Raw genomic sequence first — 15,463 nt, 5'->3', positions numbered from 1 at the left:
AGGCGGATATGTCGAAAATCGTTGCCTCCGCAAAATTCGCTGAGGAAACCCAGAGTGACGGTACAGGACGTGGACACCACTGTGACGCCGGATGAATTTATGACGGAGTTAAAAGAGAAAAACTTCGAGGAGATGTCGCTGAAGGAGTTCCAGAGGGCGGTAGTCCTGGCGACCAAGCCCTGGTCAGCTACTAACAGCGCCACAATAAACGTGACGCTGGAAGTAGATGATCAGGCATTGGCCGTTCTCGAAAGCGGGAGGGTGTACACTAAGAGGTTCTCTTACCGCTGCCGCTCTCAAGTGCGCGCCTATCCGCGCCACCGATGCCTTGGTTTTGACCACAAAGTCAGCGAGTGTCGGTACGCTAGAGAAAACCAGGTCTGCCGCCAGTGCGGACAGAACGACCACGTCGCGGCGAAGTGCAAAAGTGCGGTGGACTGCCGTAACTGCCGCCATAAAGGGCTACCCTCGGGGCACTATATGCTCTCGGGTGGATGCCCGATATATAGCGCTGTGCTAGCCAGGGTGCAAGCTAGACATTAACATGTTCAGCTTCATCCAAGCGAATTGTGGTCGAGGCCGTTGCGCTGTCGTCGAGCTTGCAAAGCGGATGAGAGATACTGGCCACCTGTTCGCACTCATTCAGGAGACCTATGTGGACGCAGGCAAGCGTCTCACTGGACTCCCTGGAGGCATGAGAATCTTCGCTGACAAGAGGAAGAAAGCTGCCATCATCGTGGACGACCCGTCTGCCATCTGCATGCCCATCGAGACATTGACGACGGATTATGGAGTGTGCGTGAGTATCACAGGAAAATACGGCACCATTTTTCTGTCCTCCGTAGAGGGCACGCACCTTAACGCCTCACCTGCTGCCCCTGTCGCCCCCTATGTCCCTGTAGCCGCGCCGCTGAAAATCCGGGAGACCTGGTCGGCAGTCGTTGCATGCGACGACCCGGCCTTATCTGGGAGGCAAATTGCGGATAAGGTCCGCAAAGAGGTAGCGCCAGCTTTGGGCGTTAGAGTGCATGAGGTGCGAGAGTTGAAGCGGGGCGGCACGATTGTTCGCACGGCCTCGCAGGCGGATATGTCGAAAATCGTTGCCTCCGCAAAATTCGCTGAGGAAACCCAGAGTGACGGTACAGGACGTGGACACCACTGTGACGCCGGATGAATTTATGATGGAGTTAAAAGAGAAAAACTTCGAGGAGATGTCGCTGAAGGAGTTCCAGAGGGCGGTAGTCCTGGCGACCAAGCCCTGGTCAGCTACTAACAGCGCCACAATAAACGTGACGCTGGAAGTAGATAATCAGGCATTGGCCGTTCTCGAAAGCGGGAGGGTGTACACTAAGAGGTTCTCTTACCGCTGCCGCTCTCAAGTGCGCGCCTATCCGCGCCACCGATGCCTTGGTTTTGACCACAAAGTCAGCGAGTGTCGGTACGCTAGAGAAAACCAGGTCTGCCGCCAGTGCGGACAGAACGACCACGTCGCGGCGAAGTGCAAAAATGCGGTGGACTGCCGTAACTGCCGCCATAAAGGGCTACCCTCGGGGCACTATATGCTCTCGGGTGGATGCCCGATATATAGCGCTGTGCTAGCCAGGGTGCAAGCTAGACATTAACATGTTCAGCTTCATCCAAGCGAATTGTGGTCGAGGCCGTTGCGCTGTCATCGAGCTTGCAAAGCGGATGAGAGATGCTGGCCACCTGTTCGCACTCATTCAGGAGCCCTATGTGGACGCAGGCAAGCGTCTCACTGGACTCCCTGGAGGCATGAGAATCTTCGCTGACAAAAGGAAGAAAGCTGCCATCATCGTGGACGACCCGTCTGCCATCTGCATGCCCATCGAGACATCGACGACGGATTATGGAGTGTGCGTGAGTGTCACAGGAAAATACGGCACCATTTTTCTGTCCTCCGTAGAGGGCACGCACCTTAACGCCTCACCTGCTGCCCCTGTCGCCCCCTATGTCCCTGTAGCCGCGCCGCGGAAAATCCGGGAGACCTGGTCGGCAGTCGTTGCATGCGACGACCCGGCCTTATCTGGGAGGCAAATTGCGGATAAGGTCCGCAAAGAGGTAGCGCCAGCTTTGGGCGTTAGAGTGCATGAGGTGCGAGAGTTGAAGCGGGGCGGCACGATTGTTCGCACGGCCTCGCAGGCGGATATGTCGAAAATCGTTGCCTCCGCAAAATTCGCTGAGGAAACCCAGAGTGACGGTACAGGACGTGGACACCACTGTGACGCCGGATGAATTTATGATGGAGTTAAAAGAGAAAAACTTCGAGGAGATGTCGCTGAAGGAGTTCCAGAGGGCGGTAGTCCTGGCGACCAAGCCCTGGTCAGCTACTAACAGCGCCACAATAAACGTGACGCTGGAAGTAGATAATCAGGCATTGGCCGTTCTCGAAAGCGGGAGGGTGTACACTAAGAGGTTCTCTTACCGCTGCCGCTCTCAAGTGCGCGCCTATCCGCGCCACCGATGCCTTGGTTTTGACCACAAAGTCAGCGAGTGTCGGTACGCTAGAGAAAACCAGGTCTGCCGCCAGTGCGGACAGAACGACCACGTCGCGGCGAAGTGCAAAAATGCGGTGGACTGCCGTAACTGCCGCCATAAAGGGCTACCCTCGGGGCACTATATGCTCTCGGGTGGATGCCCGATATATAGCGCTGTGCTAGCCAGGGTGCAAGCTAGACATTAACATGTTCAGCTTCATCCAAGCGAATTGTGGTCGAGGCCGTTGCGCTGTCATCGAGCTTGCAAAGCGGATGAGAGATGCTGGCCACCTGTTCGCACTCATTCAGGAGCCCTATGTGGACGCAGGCAAGCGTCTCACTGGACTCCCTGGAGGCATGAGAATCTTCGCTGACAAGAGGAAGAAAGCTGCCATCATCGTGGACGACCCGTCTGCCATCTGCATGCCCATCGAGACATTGACGACGGATTATGGAGTGTGCGTGAGTATCACAGGAAAATACGGCACCATTTTTCTGTCCTCCGTATACTGCCAGTACTCAGCTGCCCTGCAGCCCTACACTGACTACCTGGATACGGTTCTGCTGCTAGCCAGCAGGACACCGACAATCCTCGGACTTGATGCGAATGCGGTTTCCCCGATGTGGTTCAGCAAAACTCCAGCTAACTCTGGAGACCCTCTGAATCGCGAACGGGGACAGCACATGGAAGAGTGGATCATCGCAAGCGGTGCCTTCGATAATCACCGCTCCAGAAGTGATATCGACGTGACCTTCACCAACGAAGCAGCGCGTGTGTGGGCAACATACGAATGGAGAGTTGACTTCTGGGAGCTGAGTGACCACAACATCATCACTGTTGAGGTTACTCCAGATCCAAGCAGTACCGTTGAGAGCCTAGCTCCGGTACCGCAATGGAGGCTCTCCAATGCAAGTTGGTGAAGATTCAGAGTAGAACTAAGGGATGCAGCTGAATGTCTCGAGGAACTGGAGGAATCGCCGTTGGATGATCATGTGTCAGCCCTTCGCTCCATCGTACACGAAGTGTGCGACAGGGTAATAGGGCGCAGGATACCTGCAGCAAGGGGAAACGTAATATGGTGGAATCCTGAACTGAGTACCAAGCGCCAAGAGGTCAGGAGACTGAGGCGCAGGTTGCAGGCAGCTCGTCGGAGTGGCACCGGCGATGTTGAGCGACTTGCCGCTGGATTAAGGCTTGCCTCAGGCCAGTATAAGAAGCTTATCCTGATGACAAAGGAACAAAACTGGCGGGACTTCGTGGGACGGCACAAGGATGATCCATGGGGGCACGCCTACCGAATATGCCGAGGCCGGAAAAAGACAACCGATCTTGGATGTCTTAGGTCGAACGGCGCGCTACTTACGACATGGCACGACTGCGCAAATATACTCCTCCGCAACTTCTTCCCTGTTGCGGAGTCGACGGTGCGTGGGGATATAACTTCTGCTAAAGGGGCCAGATAAGGACAGGAGCGATCCTGCCTCTTATCGTGGCATATGCTTTTTGTCAGTGTTCGGCAAGGCGCTGGAAGGGATCATGGGGAATCGACTGAAGGATGTGCTACCGGATGGCTGCAGATGGCAATTTGGATGCACGTGGATGCAATGTGGATGCACGCCAAAAACACCGTTTCCACCAGCCGCGAGAGGAGGGTGCTGGGAATCTTTGTTGATTTCAAGGGTGCCTTCGACAATGTTGAGTGGAACGCGGTGCTGCATCGGCTTATCGACGTCGGCTGTCGAGAGAAAGACTTGTGGAAAAGTTATTTCTCCGGTCGAAGTGCCAGTATCATCAGCAGCTATGAAGCGGCCACAGTGTCGGTTACACAGTGCTGCCCGCCACACCGTCAGTGGTCCATTCATTTGGAACCTACTGATGGATGTGCTGCTTCAGCGCCTGGAGCCACATTGTGCTCTGATTGCGTTTGCAGATGAGTTGCTACTTTTCGTCGATGGGAATTCCCGTGCCGATCTGGAGCGAAAGGGCGAGCAGTTGATGGACATCGTGGGAGCCTGGGGAGCTGAGGTTGGAGGGAGTGTGTCAACCAGCAAGACGGCAATCATGTTGCTGAAAGGGAATCTTTCACACACTAGGAGACCGACGGTACGGTTTGCTGGAGCAAGCCTGCCATACGTCACCAAATGACGGTACCTTGGCATCTTAGTCGGCGCATATCTCACATTACTGATCTCGGCTCGGTCCAAAATAAGACTGCCTTCTCCCATCTTAAATGAAATCCAACGAACCTCGGCCAGGAGCTTTATGTATTAAAGCTTAAGATAAAACTGTTATCTAATTGTGAAATTCAATTACGCTGACCGATGCAATTTGGCGAACACTTGGAGCGCAATTGATTGGGCTTCGAACGGAAGCTGATGTCTACTTTAATTCTGATTTGTTTAACTTAGCTGGGGAACCAAGATCGGACCTGAAATCCAAAGGCAAAGACAAAGCCAAATGCAGAGATTGAAATTATTGCTTATAACAGCCATAAGTGGCCTGGATTCACGGGTTGAATACATGCAATTTAAATTATTGCTTAGAGAATTAAAAAAAAAAATTTTATTTTGTTAATTCTTATTCACTAGTTTACACAATTGTTATTAGTACCGGACTTAATTTTCACTGCTCTCGATATTCAATTTGTCGACCTATCAATTCCGATTCAAAAACGTACTGCCTGACTTTTGTTCAATAATCCATAATCAAACCTAGGCTTAAGAGATTTATCTCAAAAATCTGATTAAGAGAATAATCCAAGAGAGTCGGAAAATAGGATGATGAAATTTGTCAAATAAATTTGAAATTGAAATTTTGCAGGATTGAAATTCTGCTTGAAATCGATGCTTACGTTAGCAGACTTGGGGCTTCCTTTTTAGGGCTCTGGTGTTTACAATATCGGCTTTGATGATTACAGAATCCGTTTGAAGCGGAACGTGTGAAACTGATCTGGGTGGGAATCGATTGGAGGCTTTGTTTAAAGAATGGAAAAAAGCTCTTGGCTCAAAGTTGTTTGTAAATTGGGCAAGGGCCCCTAAGTAATGTGTCATATAACTCCCCCATTCTAAAACTGCATCCGTTTATAAAAATGACTAAAATGGGTAAAACAAGAATCTTCCGGGTTTAATGTGCAATATTTATTAAATAATTCCGTCTTAAAATTAGACATTACATTATTTTTACATTTTGAGACATGATTATTGATTAACAATTATCCATCACTGTGCGAAATGGATCTTGAGTTGTAAACTTCATAACGATCGATAATTATATTTAATATATATAATAATAAGATCTTGGTGCAAAGCAATTTAAAATTTAGATATATCCAATAGATCAGTAATATTAACAGGTTTTTGTTTATGTTTTAAAATTTCCTGTATGTCATCAGTTTAGAATTTTTGTGTTGAAAACATCTATTTTTGCTAATGTAATTGTGTCGATCGTAAGTCAGCAAACGAAGGCGGTATTTTCTGAGTGGAATTCCTTGATCTTTAAAGGCGGTTTTAAAGTTGTCAGATAGATTTTTAATTTTTTTTTAATATTTTGGAATTAATAACGAATTGATCGTTATTGTTTTTTATCAAATCATCAATTTTATTTTGAACTGTTATAAAATCATCATGATCTGGTGTTCTGCTATGCATTTCCAAATTGTGCCGATTTCATGAATGCCTCTTTTTGATCTAGTTGGTATTATTGGAGAAATAAGTATTTTAACAATTTTTAAAACGTGGGATATTTTTCATTGTGAATTCTAAACGTTATGACTGTTTAAAAATTCTGTTTCAAGAGTAATAATATCTTTATAAAAACTTAAATTAGTTATATGAAATAAATCCGCTTATGATTCATAAATAATAAGTACATTATTGAATTTATTATCTGGAATTTATAATAAGTCAATTTGTTTAAAATATAATATTATTTTTATGAATCGTATAGTTTCTGTTATTAATAATAACTTAATTACGATTGTTTTCCTTAACTATATATTTTTTATATTTATTCTTTTCGTAAATTACTTCTCCTACGTGATAGTTATTTTAAATTTTCTGACACTTTATTTTCTATATTTAGTTTGTTAGGGATTTCTTTTATGACCAAGTATTTCGAATAGGAATTTATACATGTCAATATGCAAATGTTCACCTTCCCTTTCTGGAATAGGTGCTTGACCGATAGGAATCTGTATTGGGTGTCTGTTGTATTTGTTTTGATTGCAGATTGTGCAGTTCTTTATAAATTCATTAAGCTTTTTGTATAAATTAGGCCAATAATAAAGTCTAGATATTTGCTATCATTTTCATCAAAAATGAGTTTCTGTGATTATTAGAGATAAGAGTCTTTAGCGTTATCGACATCCTGGACAAATGTCTTAGTGTATAAAAATTTATTTGTAAAATTGTCTTTAAGTGCTTTTTGAATTCTGTAAAAATCTTCTAAAGTACAGCGAACTCCTATTGTTATTTTGGGTGGAATATATTCTCTTAAGATTGATATAAAATTTTCGGGAGCGTCAAATTCTACTACATGACTGGTATTTTCGAATATATTAAGCGACTTATGTATTGTATACCTCCCGTTGCTATTAGCAATTGTTGCTTAAACTGGGTAAAGGGTTTTCGGGTTTCTTGTAAGACATTCTCAAAACTACTCCCTGATCTAAGACGGATTCATTTCTTTCCGTTATATTATTAATTTGGATCTTTAATAAAGCGTCCGCAACAACATTTTTTGCTCCTGGCTTATAAAAAATTTTGGGTGAACAGCTTTCAATAAATGAAAACCATCCTCGGTACCACCGGTATAGATCTCGATGTTTTTAACCCCATATAAGTAATTTCAAAGGTTTTTAAAAGCCCATATGGCTAAAAGTTCCTTTTTATTTGTTGCGTATAATTGTTCAGTTTTGGCTAGAGTTTTTGAAATTAATGTAATTGGTTTTCCTTCCTTAGAAAGAACCGCACCAATTGCTAAGTCAGACGCGTCAGTTGTTGGGGTACATTTTTTATAATAGTCCGGTTGTACTAGTTCTACTTGTGCAATAAAATTTTCTTTGAGCTCGTTAAAAACTCATCAAACTCTATTAAAGTTCTACGTGATGCTTTTTTTAGAGACTTTGCCGTTTTGGTCCTCTAAATATTTCGTTAGGGGTTTAGCTATCTTTGCCTAATTTTGCAAAAATGTTCTGTAATATCCTGTAAGGCATAGGAAGCTTCTAAGCTCTCGAATATTTCTTGGGAACGGATATTTTACAATTGTACAAGTTTTTTTGGGATCGGTTTTGATCACATTGTGAGAAACAACGTAACCGAGAAAGTTTGTTTTTAATTTAAAGAACTTTGATTTTTCAATTGAAATTTTCATGTTTGCGTTCAGCAAAATTTTAATAATGGCAATAAAATCTTTAAATTGTTGCTCAATTGTTTTTGAAAATATAATTAGGTCTTCCATATAAAAATGACATGTTTTACCCACTTGTTCTCTTAAAATATCATTCATCACTCGTTGGAAAGTGTTTGTCAAACCGAAGGGCATTCTTAGGAATTCGTATTTCCCAATGTTTATTGAGAATGAAGTTTTCTGTATGCATGCTTCGTTCATGAGAATCTGATGAAATCCAGATTCCACGTCAATTGTATAATTCAATTGTATTTGGCTTTTCCAAGATTAGATCATATCACTGAAGGATCCTGCATTGGATATCTATCCGGTATAGTGTTTTCGTTAAGCTTCTTATAATCTATTACTAAAACCCAGCGCGCTCAGGATTTGTACATCCCAAACTTTTATTTTTGTCGGATAATTCAACGACGGCGTGTTTAGGATTTATATTTTCCAAACTATGTTCACTTTGCTATTCCTCTTCAGATTCGGATCTGATTTGAGGCTTTTGAAGTATTTTTTTAGTATGTATTCTTTTAACGGAAGAATGGTGTTTTCTTCTGTCAAAGAATGTTGGTTTTAAATATTAATTTAATATTAATTTTTACTCCTTTCCATTATACTTTATTACCCCTTTTGCTGTATCAATTACAGCTCCGATTTTTTTTCAATAGGATCAAGCCAACAAGTATATCTGAGTCTAGCCCATCTATTTTATAAAAAGTATACCGCGTATCTTAAATAGTTATCATATGATAAAACTTGATTATTGAATATCCATTCACTGTGGATACTCTTTTATATATTGGTAGTTCGTTTTTGTTTTTATAAATTCCTGTTTTAATATAACAAGAAGTTGCCTCTGTATCAATAAATAAATTTTTTATTTATTTTATTATCCTGTCTTATTATGTAGGGTAGGCCTACTCCTGAGTTTGCCCTAAAAAATGGTCCTCTTCAATGTTGTTCAACCTCATAGTCTTGTTAGCCGGTGGGTTACCAGTTCCTGTTTGTACTCTTTTATTTTGGGATAGTTCCTGTTGCGTGTTTCGATTCTTTTAGTTTGATTCCATTTATTTTGATTGTAGTTATTTTGATAATTATTATATCCTTGATTATTACTGTTATGGGGTCTTTTTGGCATCTGAATTGATTTATCAACATCCATTGGCTCTGGCTTACTTTGTTGTGGTCTAAAAGATTTTGTTGGTCATTATTAAGTCTTCCCTGATTCCAGGTATTTTCTATTTTGATTAAAATTGTTATAATTTATTCTGTTTTGATTATTTGCTTGATTAAACCCTAAGTTATTAGTATATCTTTGATTATTATTATTATTGTTATATTGTCTTGATTTATTATTTGAGTTTTGTTGCCCATATAAGTTTGGCTCATTAATCTTTCCTTGTGATGATATAAAATTGTTCGCGAATTGGTCCCTCAAACTGATGCCATCAAGTTCTTGTACTATTACCATTGCGTTCGGTAAATCGAGTGGATTCATTGAAAATATTACATTTGAGATATGGCCGTTAAGGCTAGTTATGAACATTCGTAGTGCTGTCTTCCTATGCTTTCATTAAGTTCAGAAGTAATTAGCGTATTCCTTCCATGTGTCATAATGGTTTTGTTAATCAAGAGTTAATTTTTTATTTACCAAATTATAAAATTCCATAATCGATAATTTCCCCTGACTTAATACACTTAAGTCCTGTTCTAAAATATGTATAGGTCACTTGTCACTAAAAACAAAATCTAGTCTTGCCATTATGACGTCAAAACTCAATACGGTTCCATTATGAGTTAAAGCATCATTGGGAATGCCTGTAATTTTATTTCGAAGAATATATAGTGCCGAAAAGTATTTTTCACTTCCCCTTTTGTATTGTCAGCTCACATAACTATCTGCTTCGCCTTTATATTATCGAACCAACTTAATGATTTCATAAGAAGTATCGCACCTTACGTTTGGATCAACATCTTCCACCTTGAATTCCTCAACCTTCTATATGTTGTGATTTAATTGTGTCTTTAAGCTCGCGATTTCATTTCTCAAATAACTCAATTCATTATTAACTATTTTGCTAATAAATCGCTTACATAAACCATTTGACTACTAGAAGCCACTGCAGGTAAGCATGGAGTCATGGTTAGAATTTTTTCAAAGTCGTCGATGAACTCTGGTGTTTACAATATCGCCTTGGATTTTTACAGAATCCGTTTGAAGCGGAAAGTGTGAAACTGATCTGGGTGGGAATCTATTGGAGGCTTTATTTAAAGAATGGAAAAAAGCTCTTGGCTCAAAGTAGTTTATAAATTGGGCAATCTTTCTTTTTCAGGTAGTATATAAGTCGGAACCAGCCGGATCGGAAAACTACATCTTATAGCTCCCATAGGAATGATCGGAACAAAATATATTTTCAGTGTTTTTTAACCTATAACCTCCTACGCTTGAAATAACATAGGAATCATAGGAAAGATCGGAAATTTTGTGGGAAAATAATATGAAACAAGGAAATATACAGGCAGCAAAAAAATATTCTAAGGCCCCACCACCGTCTATTTTGGGTATATGTTATGTGGGCGGCAGACAGTTTTAAGCGTTTTAGCCGTTAGGGGTTTTTAGAGTGGGCGTGGCAAATATTTTTGTAGGTCAAGCGAAAGGTTTTATTAAGACAAATACATTTTAGCAAAAAAAATGTCTAGCATGACAACTGTGGCCACCACAGTTTTGGGCGTTAGAGTGGGCGTGGCACCTCGCTGAAAAAAACTTGCCCTGCTCAAGAACCCCAGGAATCTGCATGCCAAGTCTGACGGTTCAAGCTCCTATTGTTTCCGAGATCTCAGCGTTCATATGGACAGACAGATAGACAGACAGACGGACATGGCTAGATCGACTCGGCTAGTGATCCTGATCAAGAATATGTATACTTTATGGGGTCGGAAACGCTTCTTTCTACCTGTTACATACTTTCCGACCAATCTAGTATACCCTTTTACTCTACGAGTAACGGGTATAAAAATTATATCTTTGATTTAGTTCTGATTTCGACTTTAATTTGATCAAAATCGGACGACATACAGCTGCCATTAGAGCGATTTAGTATTTTTTGGCAAATTATCTTATGTATTGGGAATATAATTTTTATTTTTTTTATATTTTTAAGAATTCAGAATACAATTAAAAACAAGAAAGAAAGTTTACTTCGGCAAGCCGAAGTTTGTATACTTTTGCAGTTATAAGAAATAATCAACTTTAGTAACACCATGTGAAATTTTTAAGGATTGTTTCTGACTTCAGTGATATTAAAAATAAATTATTTCATTTTTTTAGACCATTTTTTTGACATCTATATGTTAGAGTAGTCCGATTTTTATTAAATTAAATTCGAAATTCTCAAAAATTTAAGAAATGTTATCCCCAAGCCTAGAAGGTTATATGTTAAAAAGTACCAAAGATATAATGTTATCATATTTTCCAATTAATTTTCCGATTTTTTCTTTAATTCTAAATTCAAAACCAATTAAAAAATGTTATATACAAGCTTAGGAGGGTGTATGTTTAAGAACACAAAAGATATAATTTTTTTTTAATTGCTTACCCGATAGTTCCTATGGGAGCCATAAGATATAGTTGTCCGATCCGGATGGGTCCGACTTATATACTACCTGCAATAGAAAGAAGACTTTTATGAGAGTTTCAGCCCCATAGCTTTAGACTAGTTTGTGTAGAAACGGACAGACAGACGGACGGACAGACGGACATGGCTAAATCGACTCGTCTAGTGACGCTGATCAAGAATATATATACTTTATGGGGTCTGAAACGTCTCCTTCACTGCGTTGCAAACTTCTGACTGAAATTATTATACCCTCTGCAAGGGTATAAAAAAGCGGACGACTGACATATACACAGCTGTTAAAGAAACGGTCAGGGAAATAATGCAATATATTTTTTTAATATCACTGAAGCTATCATTAAGAGTATACCAACTTCGGCTGGCCGCAGTTACGTTTCTTTCTTGTTTTATTTTGTAAAAGCTTACAAAATTTCTAGCCTTATAATAAAACAAGGAATAACGCTATAATCGAGTGCCTCGACCGCATGATACACGTTACTTAGCTTAAGGGAGTAAAAGGGAAGTGGAGATATGGAAGCAGCAAAGAGATATTGTAAAGCGCCACCTACCGGCTATTTCGGTACATGTTATGTGTCTGCAGACAGATTTAAGCCCCACTAAAACAAAGCGCTGAAAGCCCAGGAAGATCTCACCGTTTATACGGAAAGACGGAAAGCCGGACATGGCTCAAGAATATATATACTTTATTTCTTTACTTCTATCTGCTTCATTCTTTCCGACGAACCTAGTATACCCGTTTACTCTTCGAGTATTATTATTAGAGTCCAGACGTACACGGTTTTCCACAAGAAAGATTCTTTTTTACATTACACAAGCTTTCACAATATTTTACATCTTTTTCCACTAGAGGGTGAGAAGTTAGAGAGGCCCACATAGGAGACTTACTCTGAAAGAGCGTCATCATCAAAAGTGCCATCTATAACTTATAGATGGTTCAAGATGTTTAGCTTGCGTCATCTTTGTGTCAAGTTTGTTTGGAGTGTGTTTCGGTTTGAACATTAAATAACAGGAAAAATAATTTTACATTCGAGATTTTATTATTAGGCTATTAGAACTTTTCTATGTTAAAGGTGCGGTCGTCACTATTTTTATAACCTTTACTCGTAGAGTATAAGGGTACACTAGATTCTTGGGAAAAAATGTAAAAGGTAGAAGGAAATGTTTCCGACCCAAAGATCAGCAAGTGTTAAAAAACTTCGGCTCACCGAATTCAACTTTTGCCACGTCGTCTAATAAAAGTACATCTTTCCACAGGTTATGGCTCAATGGCCATATGTAATGCTGTTGGCTCGAACACATTCGACATTTTCGTATGTCTGGGTCTGCCGTGGCTACTGAAGAGTCTTATTCACCAGCACAGTATCGTGATCGATTCCTCGGCTCTCACCATCACCACTGCCATGCTCGTACTTACGGCCATTATCGTCTATGTGGGTTTACTCATTAGCAAATTTGTGTTGGGCAAGTTCGTCGGCTGGACCAGCCTAATTTCCTATATAATCTTTCTAATCATCGCCTGTACACTGGAGATATTGTTGAGCAAAGAGAATATGTGCGACATTGAAGAATCCTAATACGTTTTATATATAATATAAAATAAAAAGGAGGGATATAATTTATGTCAAAAAATTATAATAAAATTTGTTTACTCTAAGCAAACGCGATAAAAAAAGTTGTTGTTTTTGTAGCAAGCCGACACTCACACATACATACGCATACCTATCCCTAAGCATCTGTCATACTTACATTCTACATTAAGTTAGGTCACACTTTTATTACAGTTTTAGAAACAGTTGAACAAGCACTTAATAATACGATCCAAAGATCAGTTAGTCAGCACCCAAGCCAAGTTTTATTCGGAGTGTCTCAAAAGGGAAAGGTTATAGATAGCTTAAAAGAAAAATTAGAAGAGTTGAATAAAGATAGGGAATGTTGAAATTTAGAAGTAATTAGAGAAAAAGCCAGAAAGAGCATTGGGAAGTTACAAGAATATAATAAGTTACGCACAGATCTTAAGAGAAAGAATCCTAAAGAATACCAGACGGACGACTTAGTAATGATCAAAAACTTCGATTCTCATGTAGGCGTATCTAAAAAGCTAATACCAAAATTTAAAGGCCCTTACAGAGTGACAAGGGTACTTCGCAGCGATAGGTATGTCTTGGAGGATGTTGAAGGTTTTCAACAGTCTAGGCTTCCTTATAAGGGAGTTTGGGCTGTAGCAAACATACGACCTTGGATTATTAATGCAGATAGCTAAGAGATCAGGAGCTCTCTGGTCAGGATGGCCGAATTGTAGCAAGCAGACACACATACATACGCATACATATCCCTAAGCATCTGTCATACTTACATTCTACATTAAGTTAGGTCACACTTTTATTACACACCAGATATAAACGTCCCTCTTACTCTTAAGAAACACTATGTTTGTCTCACTCCCTCATACTGTATTCCCTGAACTCTTGTAAAATACGAAGCCTGTACAAATCTGTGCAATAAAGATCACTTTTGCTGCGACCGCCTAATAGAGAACATCTAGAAAGTGCCATCTACAATTTCAGAAGTGGGATTACGTAAAAAAAAAAAAATTTTTTTCTCGCTTCCTTAACGCTGTTTACGAGCAAAAGTTATTAAGTGAGTTATTTAAAATAGTTCGTAATGATGGACACCATAGCTGCGGACGGCTACACTGCATCAAACTTCGATGTTGGCTGGAAAAAGTTGGGTTGCCGAAAAGCGGCACCAAGGCAACACTAGCGGCGCGGTTGAATGGTGTGCCTCCCGAGGCTCGAGGAGAATGTCCAGTACTGGACCCCAAGGAGATGACCGACATAGAAGCTGGGCCCGAGGAAAGGCCAAATACTGCTGCAAATAGCGGAGCCGATCAGGACTATGTTGGGGCTACGTCGCTGGGTGCCCAAAACAACGAAGAAGCTGCCAAGAACAGCATGTGCGTTCCAGAAATTTCCATGCAATTGGAATCTCTGAAGCGTCAATTAGAAGCGGTCCAATTGGAAAATGAGTTTCTCAAGTTGGAAGTTTCCCGCTGTCAGCCATTGAATAATGTGACCGCACCTCCGACGAGCAACTTGCCAGAAGTCGAGAACAATGTGTCAATGTGTCAGACCCTGCCCAAATTTGGTTGCACTCTTCTGAGAACTTTCTGTCCTTGCCAGCAGGAACTCTTATCTCAACTCGCAGAGGCTTTTCAGTCAAAAGAGAGCAAGATAACGTCCAGACGCAAGTTCCAGGAGCGAAAGTGGCATCCAGATGAAGACTTTGCTGCGTACTTTAATGACAAGACCATGTTGGCTGCACACATCCGTATAGACGGCGAGGAATTAATCGACAATATCATTGAAGGAATACCGGATACTCTTCTACGACAACAGGGACACATGCACTGTTTTAATTCGTCTGTCTAGCTGCTGTCGGTATTCTCCAAAGTAACTTTGCGAAAGCCAACTCTCGCATTTGGACGCCACAAAGTTGTTTCCGGAAAACCGCCCGGAGTCGCTGTAAGATGCTACTACAATGTAACTCCGTGGGTCACTTCGCGGCCGACTGCCGCAAGTCCAAGCGCGCATACGGCGCTTGCTACGGCTGTGGAAGTTTGGAGCACCACGTATCGCATTGCGGCGAGAAGAAGAACGCAACCAAAAACGAATATGTGAGGCCGTTTAAAATTTACTTTAATTCACACCCTAATCAGTGCCTATTTGCAGAATGCCCAATCGATTCTGGGAGTCCAGTTAGTTTTACGAAGTTATCCTGCGTTGAAAACATTCTAAGTAGTAATATCGTTAACGTTAATGAAAACAACTTTTCACATTACTTTGGCTTGAATCACAGTCCTTTAGATATATATGGAAAGATATCATGTTTTGTTATTATGAATAAAGTGAAATTTAATTTTGAATTACTAATTGTGGCAA

The 15,463-nt window shown here is 41.1% G+C and overlaps 1 protein-coding gene across 4 annotated transcripts in view; it reads left to right on the top strand.

Annotated features, from left to right (window-relative positions):
- LOC108036170 (sodium/potassium/calcium exchanger 3) overlaps positions 1 to 13,184 on the top strand; it is a 76,021-nt gene extending 62,837 nt beyond the window's left edge. For all 4 annotated transcript variants that reach the window (XM_050890431.1, XM_044093427.2, XM_044093426.2 and 1 more), the window contains one exon: positions 12,780 to 13,184. In XM_050890431.1, coding sequence (XP_050746388.1) covers positions 12,780 to 13,099 — 320 coding nt within the window. In that variant the 3' untranslated portion in view covers positions 13,100 to 13,184. The remainder of the gene's footprint in view (positions 1 to 12,779) is intronic.
- The last annotated feature ends 2,279 nt before the right edge of the window (positions 13,185 to 15,463 follow it).

Source organism: Drosophila biarmipes, chromosome X, assembly GCF_025231255.1.
Source record: "Drosophila biarmipes strain raj3 chromosome X, RU_DBia_V1.1, whole genome shotgun sequence".
Lineage (NCBI taxonomy): Eukaryota > Metazoa > Arthropoda > Insecta > Diptera > Drosophilidae > Drosophila > Drosophila biarmipes.
This window is presented reverse-complemented; position numbering and strand designations above follow the sequence as displayed.